The sequence below is a fragment of the Hylaeus anthracinus genome, unplaced genomic scaffold, assembly GCF_026225885.1.
Source record: "Hylaeus anthracinus isolate JK02 unplaced genomic scaffold, UHH_iyHylAnth1.0_haploid 0, whole genome shotgun sequence".
Classification (NCBI taxonomy): Eukaryota; Metazoa; Arthropoda; class Insecta; order Hymenoptera; family Colletidae; genus Hylaeus; species Hylaeus anthracinus.
Window position 1 is genome coordinate 21,218,394 of NW_026533254.1, and position 18,436 is coordinate 21,236,829.

At 38.3% G+C, this 18,436-nt stretch overlaps 1 protein-coding gene across 2 annotated transcripts in view; it reads right to left on the reverse strand.

Annotated features, from left to right (window-relative positions):
* The window catches only part of LOC128886141 (integrin alpha-PS2-like), a 111,668-nt gene that overhangs the window by 27,013 nt on the left and 66,219 nt on the right, over positions 1 to 18,436 (reverse strand). For both annotated transcript variants that reach the window (XM_054140765.1, XM_054140756.1), the window contains exon 5: positions 5,895 to 5,956. In XM_054140765.1, coding sequence (XP_053996740.1) covers positions 5,895 to 5,956 — 62 coding nt within the window. The remainder of the gene's footprint in view (positions 1 to 5,894; positions 5,957 to 18,436) is intronic.

The following is an 18,436-nucleotide window of genomic DNA, read 5'->3' on the forward strand; positions in this document are numbered from 1 at the left end:
AGTCGAACTCTCATAAATCGAAAACTTCTATAATTTAACTTCTATGACTCATGAGTTAACCCTTCATAAGTTAAACGTTCATAAATCCAAATCTCCTATGACTTGACTTCTACATCCTTCAACATCTTCCCCATCTAATATCCAATATCCTACAAAAATCTAAAGACATCCAGTACTATTGAGAACTCTCAGTACACGTGAAAGAATTAATTCACCCCAGCCAAAGAAGAAGCTCCCCGTCCCCAAGCGGTTTTGCAACCCCCGTAACCCGACAGGTTCCACACCGGAGATATTAGCGAACCGGTAGCCAAGCAAATACGTGCATTTGTCCGGCGAACTCGTACGACACGGTCGGACACAGAAGCGGCCTGGAACATGCGCAACAGAAGAAACCGACACGATGTACCCCCTATGGAGTAGCGCTGACTCGATGCTTCTACACGCGAAAAATTTGCAACCGAGACAATGGCGCTCAGGGTTTCAGCTTCGGTCTACACGAAACACGACCGGCACGAGTTGTATTCCGGCGCCGATCGCGAGGGGGAGGAAACCGCCATGCGAGATTAAAATATAACCGGTTGCTCAAATATGTATGGGACCACGGTGAAATTTATGCCATCGACTGCACGCGTATGCACACATTTCGGCCGGCCAATAAGTTCTCCAACGACTCCAACGGCTTCCGAAAAAGTACAGGTTTTAGCATCGGCTTTTTTTTTTTTTTTTTTTCTTTATTTGTTCGTAATAAATAAAGAAATTCAAAAATTGTACACCAACAATCTCATAACATTTGTAAACGTGAAAGTTATCGAACGTCAAACGTATTCTCGAACTTCTCGACAACCTTGCATGCTTAACAATTAAAATGCATCCATATCGTGCGAGCGAGAGCTCTCGCGGATGAAGTGGATGCCGAATGCTATGCAGAGAGAGATTGCACGAACTCGCCGACAAGAAACGGGGCCCCGATGACAGACAAAGCGACCAGCTGTTGCGCTCCTAAGAGGAAAATGAAAGCGCCGTTCGGACGGAAGTAGTTTTTCTCAATTGCGAAAGCGAGAGTCCCTTTCAAGTATGATAACGTAAAAGTCGAGTGAACGCTGCTGTATTTTAGCTTCGTATTGTTGGTCGAGTGCCCTCGGGGTCGATTCCAGATACCGAAGAGGGTGGTCCTAGGTCTGTCCCGAGTAATGTTATGGGAAGTGTCTTGAGAACTTTACGAGCTACAACGAAATCGTGTCTTTTAGAACCTTTCGCTTCCGATACATTTATACTTGAAATAATTTTAATGTTATAACTTAGTTTCTGCTAGATAGTCTTGGAAATATTCAAATATTTATTTTTGAATGGTATACTTTTTTGATCACTCATTGGAAGATTATTGTATCGAAATTAAATCAAAGAATGTTGTAGAAAGAGAGAAGAAAAAATTCCAATACCTGAAAATTCAGAATTTTTAAATCTGATTGAATACTCGTAAATTATTAAAAAATTGAATGCAGCATCATTCCGAATGCAGAGTGCAAATGTTTTCAACGACGAATTAATTTTTTTTAGGAAGTATACCACAGCCTAATAAAAATTTCAATAACGTAAATTTATAACAATGTCTTTCGAAAACTTCAATGTATTTTTGTTCCAATATAGAATTAAATATTTGCAAAAAATAACACATTCCTTCCCTCATCTACTATCCGAATCTCGACAATCGCTGCCCATCGAACATTTCTCGTGCTCGAGCAATAATTTTGCAACCGTTGGGAGTTTATTCGCGACCATCGAGCGCTCCTCGAGCACTACTTTCCGCCGATCTATCCCGACAGATAAATCTCTATCGAACTGGATATCGAACGATGTCGCGAACCTGGAATTCCGTTGGAGCATTAAGATTTCACGAGAGGACCTCCCTAGAGTTATTTTCGGTCCGATAAACGCGAGGGTACGCGTTCAGCGAACGAGGATCGATGCCCAGCCGAGTCGTATAGATCGATATCGGCCGGATATCAATCGATCTTGACTAGATCCTCTGTAGATCGAGGGATAACGCGCGGAACCAGGTACAACAGAGGTAGATACCGTGAGCGGCGGTTTAACGTGAAGATCGATGGTCGATTGCATACTCAATGGCGTCGAGGAGGCTCCTAAATCACGGACCTCGAGATTTAGTGCAAGCGGGGATTCCCCTAGTAATTCAATCTGTTTAGAGACAGCCGATCGTTTCGAACTGAAAAATATTGAAAACGGACTGCGTTTTGAGCTAAGTAGGAACTAGATTTGCCTAAATATCGACGTCTGGCTAGCTAGTCCACCTAAATAAAATTTAAGGAAAAAATTGCATAATAATGCACTATTTATGCGCTCTTCGAATCCGTAAGAAAACAATTTTGTGCTCGCTCCGTTTAATGCAAACAAATTTATTTAAATAGGAGGGCTGAATAGACTGAGTAGGATTGAAACAACTACTTGGATACTGTATGGTATTGAAATATTCCAAGTACCAATATGGTACTGTTGGAAACAGGTATTATACTACAAAATATTATTACGCGTTATTATACGTTAAGATAATTTTCAAGTAATGAAGTGAAATAACTTGTTACCTATTATGTTTAGGGCTAATAATGCAGCGCGCTCTCAGCTGATAGCCAGCCAATCGCAGCTCGAGCCTATGCTCTCGCACCTAAGCGCGCGCTACTCGGACACTGTGATTGGTCCGTGGTTTTTCGTTAACAATTCAAAAACGAAGCACCATTCGACATTTCGGCAAAAGGAATTCTCGTTCAGAATCGCCTCAGCTACCTATTTCCGGTTCTTACACTAATTCCGGGACACCCTGTATTTTCGTTCTTAATTCAGTAAAGCATCTTTAAGACCAGTAGTTGAATCGATCGCGGTAGAAATAGAAATATAAACAAAGAAAGTAAACATTAACGACTTTGAATTCAACGGTTGCTCAGCCAGTAAAATAGCCAAAGGAATACCAAATAACGACAAAGAATGACAACGTCATTCCTCGAACTCTACAGACACGACCTGAAACTTTCGCGAATCCTGCCAAAAAGGAGGCACATCTTAATCGGAGAGTTAAACGCCCCATTAAAATTCGCCGGCGCTCCCCAGCTGCGCCGGGGCGTGACAACGGCCGACTCCGAAAAGGTAGGATGAAGACAAGAGGCGGGGAGGCGAGGGTGAAACGGGGCGCGAGCAAGAATCGAATTTGCCTAAAATCATCGCGGAGGAGCCGTTCCAGGGACTGGTGGACCGTGGGTAAAAGCCACGGATTGAGCGTTTCGGCTGCGGGGGTGGGGTATTAACATTGAATGCACCGACGAAGTTAGAACCGGCCACGGACCGTAGCATGCATTAAACATCTGCCATATAGCCGGACAATTCTGAATTATACATCCGTGGCAAGATAGCCGGCTGAGTGGCCGCGGAATTGTCTCACTATTTCTTTGCTGGCAATCGAAGCTGTCCCGCTGCGCGATAACGCTGCTCCCCGCGCGGATTGAGCTTCGTGTGCAGGCACTCTGAGCTTCTTGCTCGCGGCGAGATCGAATCGAAGCCCCTGGGTCACGCGGTTCATGGAAATGCGTGTCTTGTAATCCTTAAAATTCGTCCTTCGATGTCGAAGACGTCGAAAATTCTTCTTAATGTAATTGAAAAATTTAGTATATCAAAATTCTTCTTTCAACAACAATTTATATTTAAAACATTTAAGATAGTATTGCAAAAATTTTAAGTAAAGAAAATAGCTTCATATTTACTGGACAAGGAAATAATTAAGATAAAAATTTGAAATTTTTAAGGCTTGTTCCCATTATTATAAGTAATAGTTCTGCCAATTATTCTTCTGACAGTAATTATAATTATAAAAAATTAAACGTCCACATATATGGCCAAGGGCGTGAAGAAGTTAACCCATTGACTGCGAATGGGGTATACATATGTCCTCAAGAAATGGGCTCAAAGAAATGTTTGTATTCGTTAAATCAATTTTGAAAAAAATTTCAACTTATAAAGGATAATAAGATGGAACTTTTTTGTATTTACAGTATATTCATAGGAAGCTTAGTTTCGAAAATAAAAATTGAAAAGTGGGAAGGTCGTTGCATAAATTGAATTTCAGAAAAAATTTCATGACTCAAAGAAATGTTTGTATTTGTTACATCGATTTAAAAAAAATATCAATTTATAGAGAATGATAAGATGGAACTTTTTTGTATTTACAATTTATTCATAAGACGCTTAGTTTCGAAAATAAAAATTGTAAAGTTAGAAGTTCTTTGCAAAAATTGAATTTTAAGGAAAAATGTCTTCTAAGTTCTGAATTTTTATCTCTGAAACTAAACGTTGTATGAATAAACTGTAAATACAAAAAAGTTCCGTCTTATCATTCCCTGTAAGCTGAAATTTTTTTAAAATTTACACCCCTACCTCTCACAATTTCCAGCAAAAATTATTCCGCGATCGAAGGGTTAATAACTCAAAAGCTTCCATACTTCAAGCCTTTCCAGATCCATTTCCCTTCGCAAAGCCACCTTCACCAAAAAATTAACTCATCCCAGACTCACCCCGTCGCCGACCAGGTCAATCCATTCGCCCCGAAACGAATTCTTCATACGTTTCACGTAAAAGGCGCGTCCCTTTTCCCCGTGCTCCGTTGGAAATAAACCACTAACATACCAATTTCGAATTTGTACCTATTGCACCCTGATACTTATCGCGGAGGGAACCCGACGAAGAAGGTATCACGGTGGATCGTGCAGGTGGAACAAACGTTCTACGGCGTTCAGGGTGCGCGCGGTTCGAGATTCATCTCGGTGGAATCGAGTAAAAAGTGTGACCGACGCCTACGGTACCCGGGGCCCCATCGGTCCTCAGGATCTGCCGACGGCCAGAAAATCGAGCTTTCGACAAGACAATCGTATACGAGAGGCCGCCGATTGCCTCTATACCTCGCATCCACCACGAATACGAATGTCTGCTCGGAAGGTGCGTAAGGTAGGAATTCACATTCCTGGCCATATTCGGCTCTCTCTCTCGCCGACCCCTCGTGTCGCCTCTTAACTCTTTCGGAATACGGCAAACCGCCGGGACACGTGGGGTTACCGTATTTATATTCCCCGTACGTAAACACAGTTAAACTGCGCAAACGAAAGCTCGTATTTGGCTTCACTCGTTGACTTCAATAGTTTCGTGTCTGAATTTTAATCCCGGGCCCCCTCGGCTTCGAGGCGACGCGGCGTGCGCGCAGGGAACTCTTTGTTGCCCCGGTGATCTGTGGAGTCGGCGCGCGTCGTTTTCGAACCGCGTTCTGATGCACCTGGGGATCTCGGTGTTCGGGTTGCATTGTAGAGGAAACATGGATTGTTTGTTCGTTTGTTTGTTTTTTCTTTATTTTATTTTGGATACGCAATCTGTTTTATATTTATTATTGCACCTATTCGTCCGGGCTTGTTTGTTACAATAAGGGCAAAATTTGGATTGTCTTAAGGTACTGTACGTTATTTTCTTTTCCTGGATATGAAATTTGTAAGTTTGAGAGTTAGGTGAATCTTGTGATAGATATAATCAATTTAAAAATTAATTCCGAAGATCATGTTTTAAACAAAAACAAGTCTAGATAAGATTCGTGAATTTTGATCAGGTTGTAAAACTAAATACCGACTCAAATGTTAGATTACACAGTTTTCGATTGTATAAGAATTAAATTTTAGTTGAATAATTATTTGCACGAGTATGCCTAGTACTGAAAGCATTAAAGAGAAATGAGTGTGTCGATGCTTTCTCTACCTAGTGTATATTTTTCTACGTGTAATATAATTTTCCCTACATTTATCGCGAGTGGAATATTTAGGACTCCGGTAGCTTTACTTCTACGGTCCACTTACCTTGGACATGGCAGCGCCCAATCCAGCTTGACACCATCCCTGCCTGTGGTATCCCCAGTACCCTGAAACGGAAACACGCAATTATATACCATATCGTCCTTCGCTGTTCGAAACAGAGACTTCATATCTCGGCCGTTTCGTTTGAACGGACCCTTGCCCACGAATGTAACTGGGTACCTCCGATAATTGAGATCGTTCTCCGAACGGGGCCCTAATCTTCGTAACATTTGAACTTGTAAGTTCGTTGTGCGAATAAAAACTGATTGGTGCGACATCGGTCTGACCTTTGTCAATTAGAGTATTTCAATCTCAGCGAGTGCCATGTGAAAATTTTAATGAATTTTATCGTTTGAGAACTATAGGATGGTATCCTCTGAGTTCAATTTTTTTTTTTTTTTTTTATACTGTATGTTAAAGGAAAATGCATATATAATATATTATACTGTGTTACGATTAAAGTATTTGTGTGTAGAATCTATTTCATAAATTAATTATTTGATGAATTATTTTCTTCATACCCTGACGTAAAATAAGAGAAAACAAGTACATCTGAACCTTTCGAGAATATATATTTTTGTACTAAATAAAATATTAATAATGCGTTATATTAAATTGCATTATGCCATATTGTTTGTATTAAAAATGTCTGATACGCCATAAATGTATAAAATCCGCAGTAAAGTCCCAATAATCACATAGCACTGAGTTGAAGTAATATTTTCACCCTTAAATACCCTAATTTTCAAATTTGATACCTGACTTTTAAATCGAACCATTGCATAATGCTCTTTTGAACAAAACTTAAGAATAAACGACAGGTGTCAAAATTGTTTAAATAATAAATACATTGATATTTTTTAAAATTTTATTTGAAAAATCAGGCTTCTACGGGTTACACAACAAATTTAACGAAAACCCTTAGATCTCAGTCGAGTAATAATTCTATCATTTGAAGGAAAAATTGAATTTCCATTAGAAAACCAGCATTCTGACGAGAAAGCCCGAAACATTTCGCGCCAACATATTTGTGAACCGCTTTGCATCGTGACACCCGAGGTCAAGTGTCGAGTTATCGACTAGGAAGTCGAGTAGGCATCGCTTCAAAGGCCCATCGCCACGCACTCGCTAGCCAGTACGAGGAATACGCGTATGCATCATTAATCCCGGATCGATCTTCCTGCCGTGACGCCTTCGCGATTCGTTTACCCCGCTCGGCTCGCGGGATCCAAGGAACGATCCATCAGTTTCTCGTTCGAGTCCCTGGTGTCGTTTCCAGGAAATTTTATCTCGTGGTTCGTAGCCCTAACAGAATCGAATTTGATTACGACAGAATTAAACTTATAAAGCCATTTGATAAGGGGAAATTAATTATTTGTCCGAAATCAGTATTTATTTATTCTAACCTCATCAGGGATCACTTTTGTTTAAAAGTGCACGCTGAAGAATTAATTAGTTTATTTTTGAAAAAGAAGTTAGGATAGATTTCTTTGTTGGCTGTGAGAATAATATTTTTGTTTTCATGTATCAATTTCGAAATTGGATGTCATATTTGTAATTAGCGACCACAAAAACCATAAGGTACCAATTTTTACGCAAATTTAATAGATTTGTAATATATGTATATATCGGCCATATTGAATTTTTAATTTCGATATTTTGATGTCAGATTCGTAATCAGCGACCGCAAAAACTATGATTTACTAATTTTTACGCAAATCTAATAAATTTGTAATATAAATGTCGGCCATATTGAATTCGCCATTTGGAATTTAAAAATTTTACCTACTTCGAAAGTTGCCTTATTATTCGTGTACGAATGTTTGCGTCTATATGTATTTTCACGTTATACGAAAAAGGCTGCAAATGCCCCATTCTAAAAGCCCTTTGCAAAATTTCTGATCCTCAGTCGCAGCTCGAAGTAATTTTTAGTTTCAAGAATATTCGACAAAGATTTCGCTAGAAACATATGAAAAACCATAGAAAATGGTCCCCGTATGTGTATCTCGTAGTTGCAATTTCTGCATTCTCATCGTGAGCCACGATGCGCAGCGATGGGCGTAAAAGAACTTCCGTACGGTTCGAGACTACACTATAAAGTTGCTGGCACGTGAAACGAAACTAAAACCTCTTTCTCTCGGCAAGGTCTTTTACTTCCTGCGTCGCGTCGCGTCCGTTTGGAACCCCTTTCAGACGTCTCACGCGATAATTGTGTTTGACGTTTCTGGAAATAGACCATCCGATGTAATTGGCCTCCCATTTCTTGCCCTAATTGGCTAATAAATTTTAGACCCCTACAAAAAGTGCTGTAAAACACGTTTATTTCTCGAGAACAACAATATGTCATTCGATCTGAAACTCTCTGTGTACGTTTGACCAGGTTTGATCAGGTTTGACCACGTTTGACAATCGAAACAAGCCGAGGACCACTCAGGATTTTATCCTTCGTCACTCATCCTTCTTGTCTAACAAAAATATCTGTTTATTTGTGTGTTAAAATCTCAACGAACTGTTCGGCCAACCTAATATTTTAAACTGTATTACTTTAGTTTTTTTACGTGACTTCCAACTGCTGTTCACCATAACCGGATGCCATAATGTCCAGATATGTTTAATAATTGCTGTACGTATAAAAAAACATATTTTCTGGACCTATCTGGAAATGTCTGTCCTAGTACGAACTGTAACATCATTAGTCTCAGGAAAAATAAATTTCCTGTGATACATCTTCTGCGCCTGTTTTCTTCATTTTCTCATCTTACGGCGTCAGAGGCAGCTGCCATTCTTTGCTGAAATAATCACATCACGGGCCCCGAGGCGGCGAAGAAACGGTGATATTTCTACGATTGCAAAAGGGCATTCTTGCAGACGGAGACTGGGAGACGGAAAGAGCGAATTACCAGAAGAACGTCTATAATAACCCCCGCCTTTTTCTCGATGACACGTAATTGCCGCTGGAGCACGTGAAATAGGATCAGTCGCGGATAAAACGGTCTGTCAAACTCGTAAGCGTCGCGCGCGCCACGGACGCGACGTTTAAACTGGTTTAACGGGTGGAAAAAGTGAAAATTATAGGAAATCGGCCGGCTACGAGGGAGCGATAAAAATCGTAATCGTAGGAAGCGGACACGGCTACGAGACGTGGAAACGATAACCGTGGAAAATTCGCCCGGAGGCGAGCGAAGTATTTCTCCGAAAGCTACAAAGGTACTATTACACTTTGATCGTGGGTACCGTTTTACGGATCGATCGTTCATCTATCTTAATTTTTAAGGAACATAATATATTACATCGAGGATAAAATTTGTGCTGATAGTCAATGATGGTGACGAAATTATCTATTCTATAATCTTCCTAGTTTTGCTTTTGAAGATTATGATCATGGTATCGTCCCATGGAAAACTATGTAAATTCCTGTAATTGTTGTGGAATATAATATATTTCATCAGGGATGAAATTCATGGTTGCAACCACTGATGGTAACGATTCTACAATTTTCATAATTTTGTTTTTGAATATTGTGATCATAGTATCGTCCCGAGAAAAACAATGTAAATTCCTTTTATTTTTATGGCATATGTTGTATTCCATCGTAAATAAAATTCATGCTTTCATTCATTGATGGTAACAATATCACTTATTCTACAATTTTCTTTCTTTGGTTTTTGAAGATTGTGATCATGATATATCACAACTAAGGAAAACCAAATAAATTCCTCTTTTCCAATATATGTGCCTACCTACTCAACGCAAAAAAAAAAAAATCTTAATGCGAACAAAGGTGGCTATCTATAATAATCTACACCTGGTATACCAGATGATTGAAACGTTACCAGCTTAAGGAGACCATTTATTATATCGATGGACGCCCCAATGTCCAAATAAAAATGAATCTATCTATAATAATGTCACATACCAGGTGATCGAAACGTAACCAGCCTAATAAACCAAAACAAAATTACATATTTTCTGCTATGAACGCACGATGAAATAGTTTACGCATCACATCGATCATTTCCATTTGCAACCTTGCAAATAAATTCTCTTCCACGAAGAGGAAACGAATTGTACTTCCACGTTCGCGCAGAACTAGCGAGAAAGATCGATCTACACGAATGTGATCTCAGCCGGAAAGATTAATCTCAGCCCGACACTTGGCGTTAGCGTCAATAAGCTATGCTCACTCGTCAAAGCTGCGCCAACGTAATCGCGACGAGTTGCTGCCATTAACCGGCAATCGGGCATTATCAATCTACAGAAGCAACAAAACCCTTCTCGCTGTTCCATGCTGGATTCTACATTTCACTCGCTCAAGGTTACGTTCGCGACGATGTAATTATTGGCATTCATTAACCGTGGTTTATGAATTATGCACGCGACTTTGTGTGCAACAAGCTCTGTCGGAACTGCTGCGTTCTATATGGAATCTCTTGTCGAAATCTTCAATTTCTCCATTTTTTAAATAAGAATATTCGATTGCGCGTATTATCCTGGCTGAAACCATTACTATTGATGCAAATACCTGTTATCGATATAGTTTTTGGCAATGGTCACTTCGAATAGTGAAAGAATATTCTAATTATTGTTATTTTAAATGCAGTACTTTAGTATTTATTAGAAGTCCATTTCTTTCTGTCATCACAATATGTGACGATATAGTATTTTATTTCATATTTATTTACTCTATTTAATGTCCATTTTCTATACGTCGATCTATTCTTTAACAAATTATTTCTTCTACAAATCCAAATGTTTCTTCATAATCATTTGAAGATTTCGCTTTTGTATTTATATTTTAAATTTATGATGTTAGTATTTATAATTTTACAGACTATTTCTTTCTGCCATCAAAATATGTGACAATACATTATTTCATTTTATTTGAAGTATATTTTCTATAAGTTAACATATTTTTTCTATTGTTCTCTACGATCACTTCTAAACGCTGTATCACAAGTGAATGAAACCAATGATCATAGACTTGTATCACACCCACAGCTTTCGCGAAACGTCGCTACACCATGATCGAAGCTGCATCAAGAGCTCTGACCTTTACAAATCCCACAATAGAAACACTGTGTCGGCATTCGTGAAAGCAATTGCTAACGAGCTGTATCATCGTCGTTGTTTCGTGAGAAATTCGATAGAAAAATACCGATCGATCGAAAGCGAGTCGATAGAAAAGTCCCGAGTCAGCTTTTTTGTGGACAGCAATTAAAAGGCTTTGTGGAAACTAATTCCCGAAGAATAGGTCGGATTCTTGCCGAAGACATAGAAGTTTCTGATTGAACTGTGCCTCGACATTCGATTGCGATAGGGTAGGTGAGGAAAATTGAACGAGTGCCTAGAAACCGCGATAGTTGGAGGTCTATTCGTCGTTGATAGCTAGGGAGAACAAAGAGCGATTTGTCGAATGAATTATCACCTGTGACTAAAGGTGGCTCTTGTATAATTCTAGGAAATGATTCAGAGAATATTTGAACGCTGATGGTTTCCCAAGGCGTGCGTTTAAACCATCGTCGTAGTGACGAAAAACCATGACTGGCTTGGTGCTCTGTTAAAGCAATTACTGGAGAACCATATATAGGGTGACCAAATCGACAGTTACACGTGTTAAAAGTATATATATATTTATTTAGTTTATTTAATGTGCATTTTCTATATGCCGACCTATTCTTTAAAAAATTTCAAACACGTTCAATAGTTTCCTAAAACGAACTCCCTAAAAATTCACCCAACTCATAGAAGTCCAAATTAAACGAACCTCTCAATAGATCAACTCTGCCCCACAAAATCGATCAATCTGTTCGAAAACAAAGCAATTTCGTTTCATACTAAGGCCTCTGGACTGACACGAAATTCGATGGATAAGGTCGCCGAGTCGATTCAATCGGGAGAGCTCGTAGACGCGGCGCGTAACTGCGCGCACGCCAGTAAGAAAACGATGCGTGTATGGGAGAATATCCGGTGGGATCCCCGTACCAGGACCGTGGCCATGCCTTCTTCTACATGGCCACGTACGTACATACGTTATGAGCGCCGACGAAGGGGCCCTGACGGCCGATCGGTCACTTTAGACGAGCTGCCAGTCACGCAATTACATCAATAGGTCGTCGACGACGATCCAGCCGTGTCGAGCAAGGAAAAAAGGATGCATGAAGCGCGCCATCGATCGGCGCCGCCGTTTCTTCGCGTGCATGCGAATGCGAACGTAGGATCGCTAAAGGTGGCCTTTAATTTCGCGACGCGACGGGACTTCGAGCGAAAACCTCGAGCTTTCAGGTACGAAGAAGCATAGAGAATGACCGTCGAGTGAATTCTTCGACGTTAGACAGAGAGGGTTTAAAAAGGGAAACCACATTTGGAGGCCAAATATTAAGTGTCTCTTCGGATACTTTTTGGGAAAGAAGAATTTATGTAAAGTTCTTTCAACTTTTAGAATATATTAGGTATATATTATTATCACATTGGATAGGATATGACGTGACTTTATATAAAATAAATATAAAGAGGGTTCAAAATGGGGCATTTTCGAATCGTGGTTTTTAATGAAACACAAATGGCAAATACAATCAAAATGAGAGTCGTTTAAGTGTTCACGACAACTACCCTAACCCATTTATATTTTATTTAAAAAAAAATCATATCTTCAAGCTCTTTTTGAAGAACCCTTTCTAATAATATAATGTACACAGTGCATCTTTCCTACAATTGCAGCAATCACAAAATTAAATAACAATGCATCACGAGCAAAGAATAAGTAAATAATTCGTTAATTAACTTTTTCTACTCTAGAAGATACATTTTAATCTCAACCTTGTACCTCTTATAACTCACGCAAAAGTCTTTTATTTCCACAGAATTTCTACTGAATATTATCCGAAATGAAGTGTCCCAGCTGAAGTGTCCCCTGTTAGCTGTGACTATGATAAAAATGACGTTCAAACGGGGTTAAGCCGCGTTCCCAAGGTTCACGGACTTCGTCATGTTTGCGAGAAAGCTGGCGAGGGAGCTCTAATGTGCGAAGCGACAAAGGACAGGTTCGATTGGGTGATATCGTCTCTGGTTCATCTATTTATAATCCTTCGTGTCTCGATGCTTTGCGAGGGTGCTATTCTCGTCAGTAAGAGAGTGCTGTGCACTCGAACTTGGACCCATGACAAGTGCCAGGGAAATGTTTCCATACAAGAAACGCTGGCTTCTTATATATATATTTGTACTATTCTTAACGCCATCTTTACTATGTTCGGTTCTGACAATACGTTAAATACTTATGTGTATAAGCAAATTTGAATCCTGGTTTCATATTTACAAGAATTGACCATCTCCATTAAAATCAAGGTAACGCTTGTGAATTTTAAAATCAAAATGAGTAGGAAGTGAATAGCAGCCTAACCTGACCCGAGCTTAGTCAGTGAAGGTATGTTATTATTTATAATAAACATTTTTCTCGATAATTTCAAGTAAAAGTATCGATTCGATTTTTATGAAGGGAATTAGAACGGTACGATGAACGTATTGGCGCCGTACGTGGGATTCTTAATCGAGTTACGCGGAATGAATGGAGCTACTGTAATTCCGATTGCACATAAGCGTGTGAGTGTATCGGCGAGCGATTAAGTATTCCCTATCCAGCCTATTTTTAATTTCAATGAAAACATCGAATCGGGCTTCCATACGACACGATCCGTTGTACAACCCGTTGTACAACGTGTTGTACAACAAATCGTTCACGACGGTGAAAATGAAGCATTTCTTACGATTTTGTTTTGTCCTTTTAATGCAAAATTGACCATGTAAATCCACGTATATGAGTCTCATTCGATCTAATTATACATATAGCCAACAAGAAAATCGTTATTTTTGTTTAAAGCAAAAATTGAAAATCTCATCAAAATCCATTTAACCCTTTACTTATTAGCTTCCACGAGATCTGCCAGCTTCGCACAGATTACTCACGTTACTATAAAAATGAAGCGCACCTACTCTACACAAAAAATCATGAGAAATTGAGACAAGGTAACGATGGAATGCACACCCGACTTCAAGACGGCTTCGAAGGTGGAAGAAAAATCATGTTTGACAGGAAACGGAAGATTAAAACCCGATTCGCGTTACGAGGGTAAGAATGACGTCGGTGCGAGACAAATTACTTAAACGTAGCAAAGTATATTTTTCTCGAGCAATTCCGAGCGCTCGGCGAGCGCTGTTGACGCAACAAAATCGCAATAAAAACGGATGGCTCTTATTGCACGGAGGAATTCGCGATCTTGTCTCCCGCATTCCTCTCCCTAATACTTACCGAGACAAAGTGTCCGTGATTTTTACTGGCCAACCGTGAATAATACTGGTCGACGCCTAACGAGAGATTCGTTTTAATGAATCCGCGGCAAGAAGAGATAGCGCAGCAGCACGATGCCGGCAGATCGGTAGCGCGATCGTAATTCAAGTAGGATCAAGTGCTAATTGGCCTCGTTAGAACGGTGCTGAGTTAGTGGCACGAGGCGATGGCGCCTTCTAATTACGATTCTCTTTTTTTTTTTTCCAGTAGGAAGACCCACCGGCTTGCTTCGACGAGTGGGCGACTTTCATCGAGGAATGCGGTTACTGCAATTCTTTGTCACTTTCACCCGACGTTGTTGTTGCTCCATGCTCCTCTTCTGGTGCCGCGTTTATTGTTTCAATGCTATGATATCTGTACGTGCGATACGCTTGGAGATAGATCGAACGTTCACAGAAGGGCTTCGAATTAGATTCGTGACAGAAAGTTCGCGGAAGATTGAAATTTCATAACATTTCTCAAATTCTCGTATGGTAATTTTGAAATTTCATAAACGACTTGGAATTTCTTGAACCTTACGGTTTAAAATTCATGAAGATTCTTAAAGTACTTGAAATGTTTAAGATTTCTATGGATTTTCGAATTCTTGCAGTTGATGAAAACCTTACAAATTTTTACATTTGTTGGAACTCTTAATAATTCTTCGTATTTTTAAATATTTTTACGGCTTTTACACTTATTAATAGTCTTGAAAATTATTTATATTTCTAAACATTCTTAACGGCTTTGATATTTTTAATATTAACATGTTTGATAAAATTTTTGAAAGCAATGAAATGTCGAACATTTCAAAGGTCCTGAATATTTTTAAAATTAATGAGGAATTAATATAATTCTTGATATTGTTGAAAATCTTGAAGACTTTTAAGATTCCTAAGATTCTTAAATTTATGTTAAATAACTATGGACTATAAAACGCACTTTTTTCTTCGAAAAATTGTCTCCAAAATTCAGGTGCGTCTTATACTCGAAATTCATATAAAAATGTCCAGTGTTTGATTTAAAATTCTCGCCACTTGAAATGAAAGTGTCGAATTCAGTAATGAATAATAAATCCATTACATTTCTCTTGTATTTAATTATGGTTATTAATAATAAACAAATATTCGACTGAACGTTTATAAATGAAAAATGCTGAATATGAAAGTTTATACAATATTTATATTCAACATTTTGTAATTCGAATTTTTTTTTTCTCGGACGTGAGTAGATAGAGACGATTATTCGATTCCTCGTTTGTCGCGCAGTGTTAGCGAAGCATCGACGAGTCGACCAGTGGTCCGTAAAGTGTTAAGTGCGTTACAAGGAGAAGAAAAACGATACGCTGTTAGGCACTACTAAATAGAGCTTTTAGAACGACGATGGAGGTCTTTGACTAGTATGGACGACATTTATGATTCACACTCCGTCCATTACCTTCGGTGTGTTAAGACCGCGATTACGTGAACGAAACCAGAACGAGTCTCATCCAGCCTTCTTAAAACCGCGATTCCGTAGAAATCAGGCTGTTATTACGGTGTACAGTTTCCAGTACTTCCTTTTAAACGGTCAGCGTATTTGTCTAAATTTGGTATCGAACGTGGAACGTTTCTTCTTGCGTCCAACCAGGAAATGGAACATTTCCCACTTCAGATCGTGTATTTTGAAATCGATTTCGAAAACTCCAGACGCGAATTCAATTAACACATAGTATTTCACCTATTGTTTCGTTGTGCTGTAAATATTTATGATTCCCATATTTTGTTTCGAAGATCATCGTTTCTTCTTTGTAATTCTCTTATCATATTAATCAATATAAAGAATTCTCTTTGATTCAGTATTCTATAGACTATCCTTCATTTAAGAGCACCCTTACCATCCCTTTTTGGCAATGATGCATTCATTTGCTCGTTTCATCAATATCGATTGAACGCTGCTTTAAAATACGAACGAAATAAAAATTAAAAACTGTATTTGTACACGTTTGTGTACCCATATTTGAAAATGATCGCTATGACAACTGTCGAATAGAGACAATTTTACTCGAGGATTTTGCAGCCTTTCATTCTCGTCCCGCGCTGAATGGCAAATTCAATTAGCGGTGTACTTACATAATGTTACGTATTTAGTAACACGTTGTAATCGGTGGATTTAAGAATGGAATGCGTTTAAATGCGTCGTTGCAGAAAAAAACGTGGTAATGGCTTATTTATGGTAATATAGGTGTTGCCAACTGTTATTCGCGAGTAACGGAAACGTTCACGTGAGCAAATGCACAGAAATAAAAGTTACGTAGGCACGGATGTTTCTGGGTTTCTTTAGCAAACATAAAAGACAAACAGAGCGATGAAACACCGAATATCATACATGCAAATAGATCGCAAGTATTTTCGTTCTAATGCTCGCAAGAGATCATATCGAACCGACACACGTCGATTTTAATGAAATCTTATCTGGTAAGATAGTTCTCAAAAAAATATTTGACAGGTATTACTTTGTATCTGCTATCGATCGCGTTAAAGGGGTGATAACAGCCTACAGAGTTAAAGGTGCAAAATATATTTTAGGAAATATCTCCGATATTAAAGCAGGTAATTGGAAGCTTTCTTTTCTCAGTCGTAGGTCTTTAAATAGGGAATTTTTCTGCGTAAGAAAATTTTAATAAACATCATTTGTTTAAACAACATATTGAAAATTTATTGCTTTTGTGTATTATTTTTTATTAAATGTTAATCTAATTTTTGCAACTTTGTGTATAGAAACTATGGGCAAAAATGAAGAATAAGGGTTGTTTTTTAATTCTTTATTTTTGTTCGTTTTGTTTTGTTTTGTTTTGAAGCTTCGTTAAGGAGGTATTAATAGAAAACCCTGACCAATCAGAGCGCACAATGAGCGGACAACATTTTCGCTAGAGAAAAAATTGTTTCAAATCACCCCCCAAACCACCCCCTTCAAGGACCTCCAACATTTTTTAGACATCGTATATGTAATTTGAAACCACCTCCTTAAAACACGCAAATTACTTTAAAAATTTCTTAAAATAAATAGTTCTCGTTGCACATTATTTTGAGGATCATTCCTATGTTACTTAAAATAGCTGTTATTTCAAATGAATTGATATTAATTTTATTTCCAAATAACTCTATTGAAAATAACGGTCCGAAGTAAATTACTTGAAATATCTATTTTTTATTTTCACTTCAATTAAAATATGTCCGGGTCTGGTACAGATTACTCGATGAACAAAGATTAGAGTTCGAATTATAAAATAGAATTATGTTCGTACTGTACGAGTAAAAGCTTCTTCGAATCGCTGTCCGAATAAATCGCTGTCACGGTGGTTTTATTCGGCGTCTAAAATTAGAATAACTTGTGTTCATTTCTGTCGAAAGGTCTGTCGTATAAACCGTGCCCTCGTGAATAATTCAAAATGTACGGTGAATCAGTCAATTAAAGGTTCGAGTCAATTAAAAATCGAACATTCTGCCGTACGATTTACGATGTCGAAGGCCACGAGCGAGTATGGAGCGCGGCTGCTAGTGCACAGTTGCCAAACGGAGCATGTATCTGCTTTTCGAAGAAAATTATACCTATGACATTGTAGACGCCGACAAATGGTTGCCAGTTACGAGAAGACAGATAAGCGCCTGTGAAACGTACACGGCAATTCACTCCATAAAAGGCAACAATGAGCAACGCGATACCAAAGAGCAATGAAGCGAGGTTGCAACAGAGATGAGCAAAATTCTTATCTAGATAAAAAATGACGGAGGTAAATAATATTTTATCCGTTATTTGTCGAATATAAATTACCGTTTGAATTGTACAATTCAGTGAATAGTAAAAGATGAATGGTTCTGAAATAGATTCATTGGTCTAGAAATAATATAAAAATGCTTGTTTATGAGACTGTCTAATGTTGGTTTACATTCAAATAGAATTCTGCTTATGCTTTGGAATATTCAAATCAACTTATGTTCAAATCAACATATGTTCTGATCTATATTTTTATTTTCGGCAAGTACCTGTATTCAAAAATAAAATGTCATGAAATAATGATGGATACAGTATACAATAAAGAAAATTGTATATATAAATAGATTATAAAATAAAGAATATAGAAATACTAAATTATAATCTTATATAACTGTATGAAATATTAGTATATTGTTTATATCATAGTTAATTTGTATGTATAATGCACTTTATGTATTTCATGAGGATG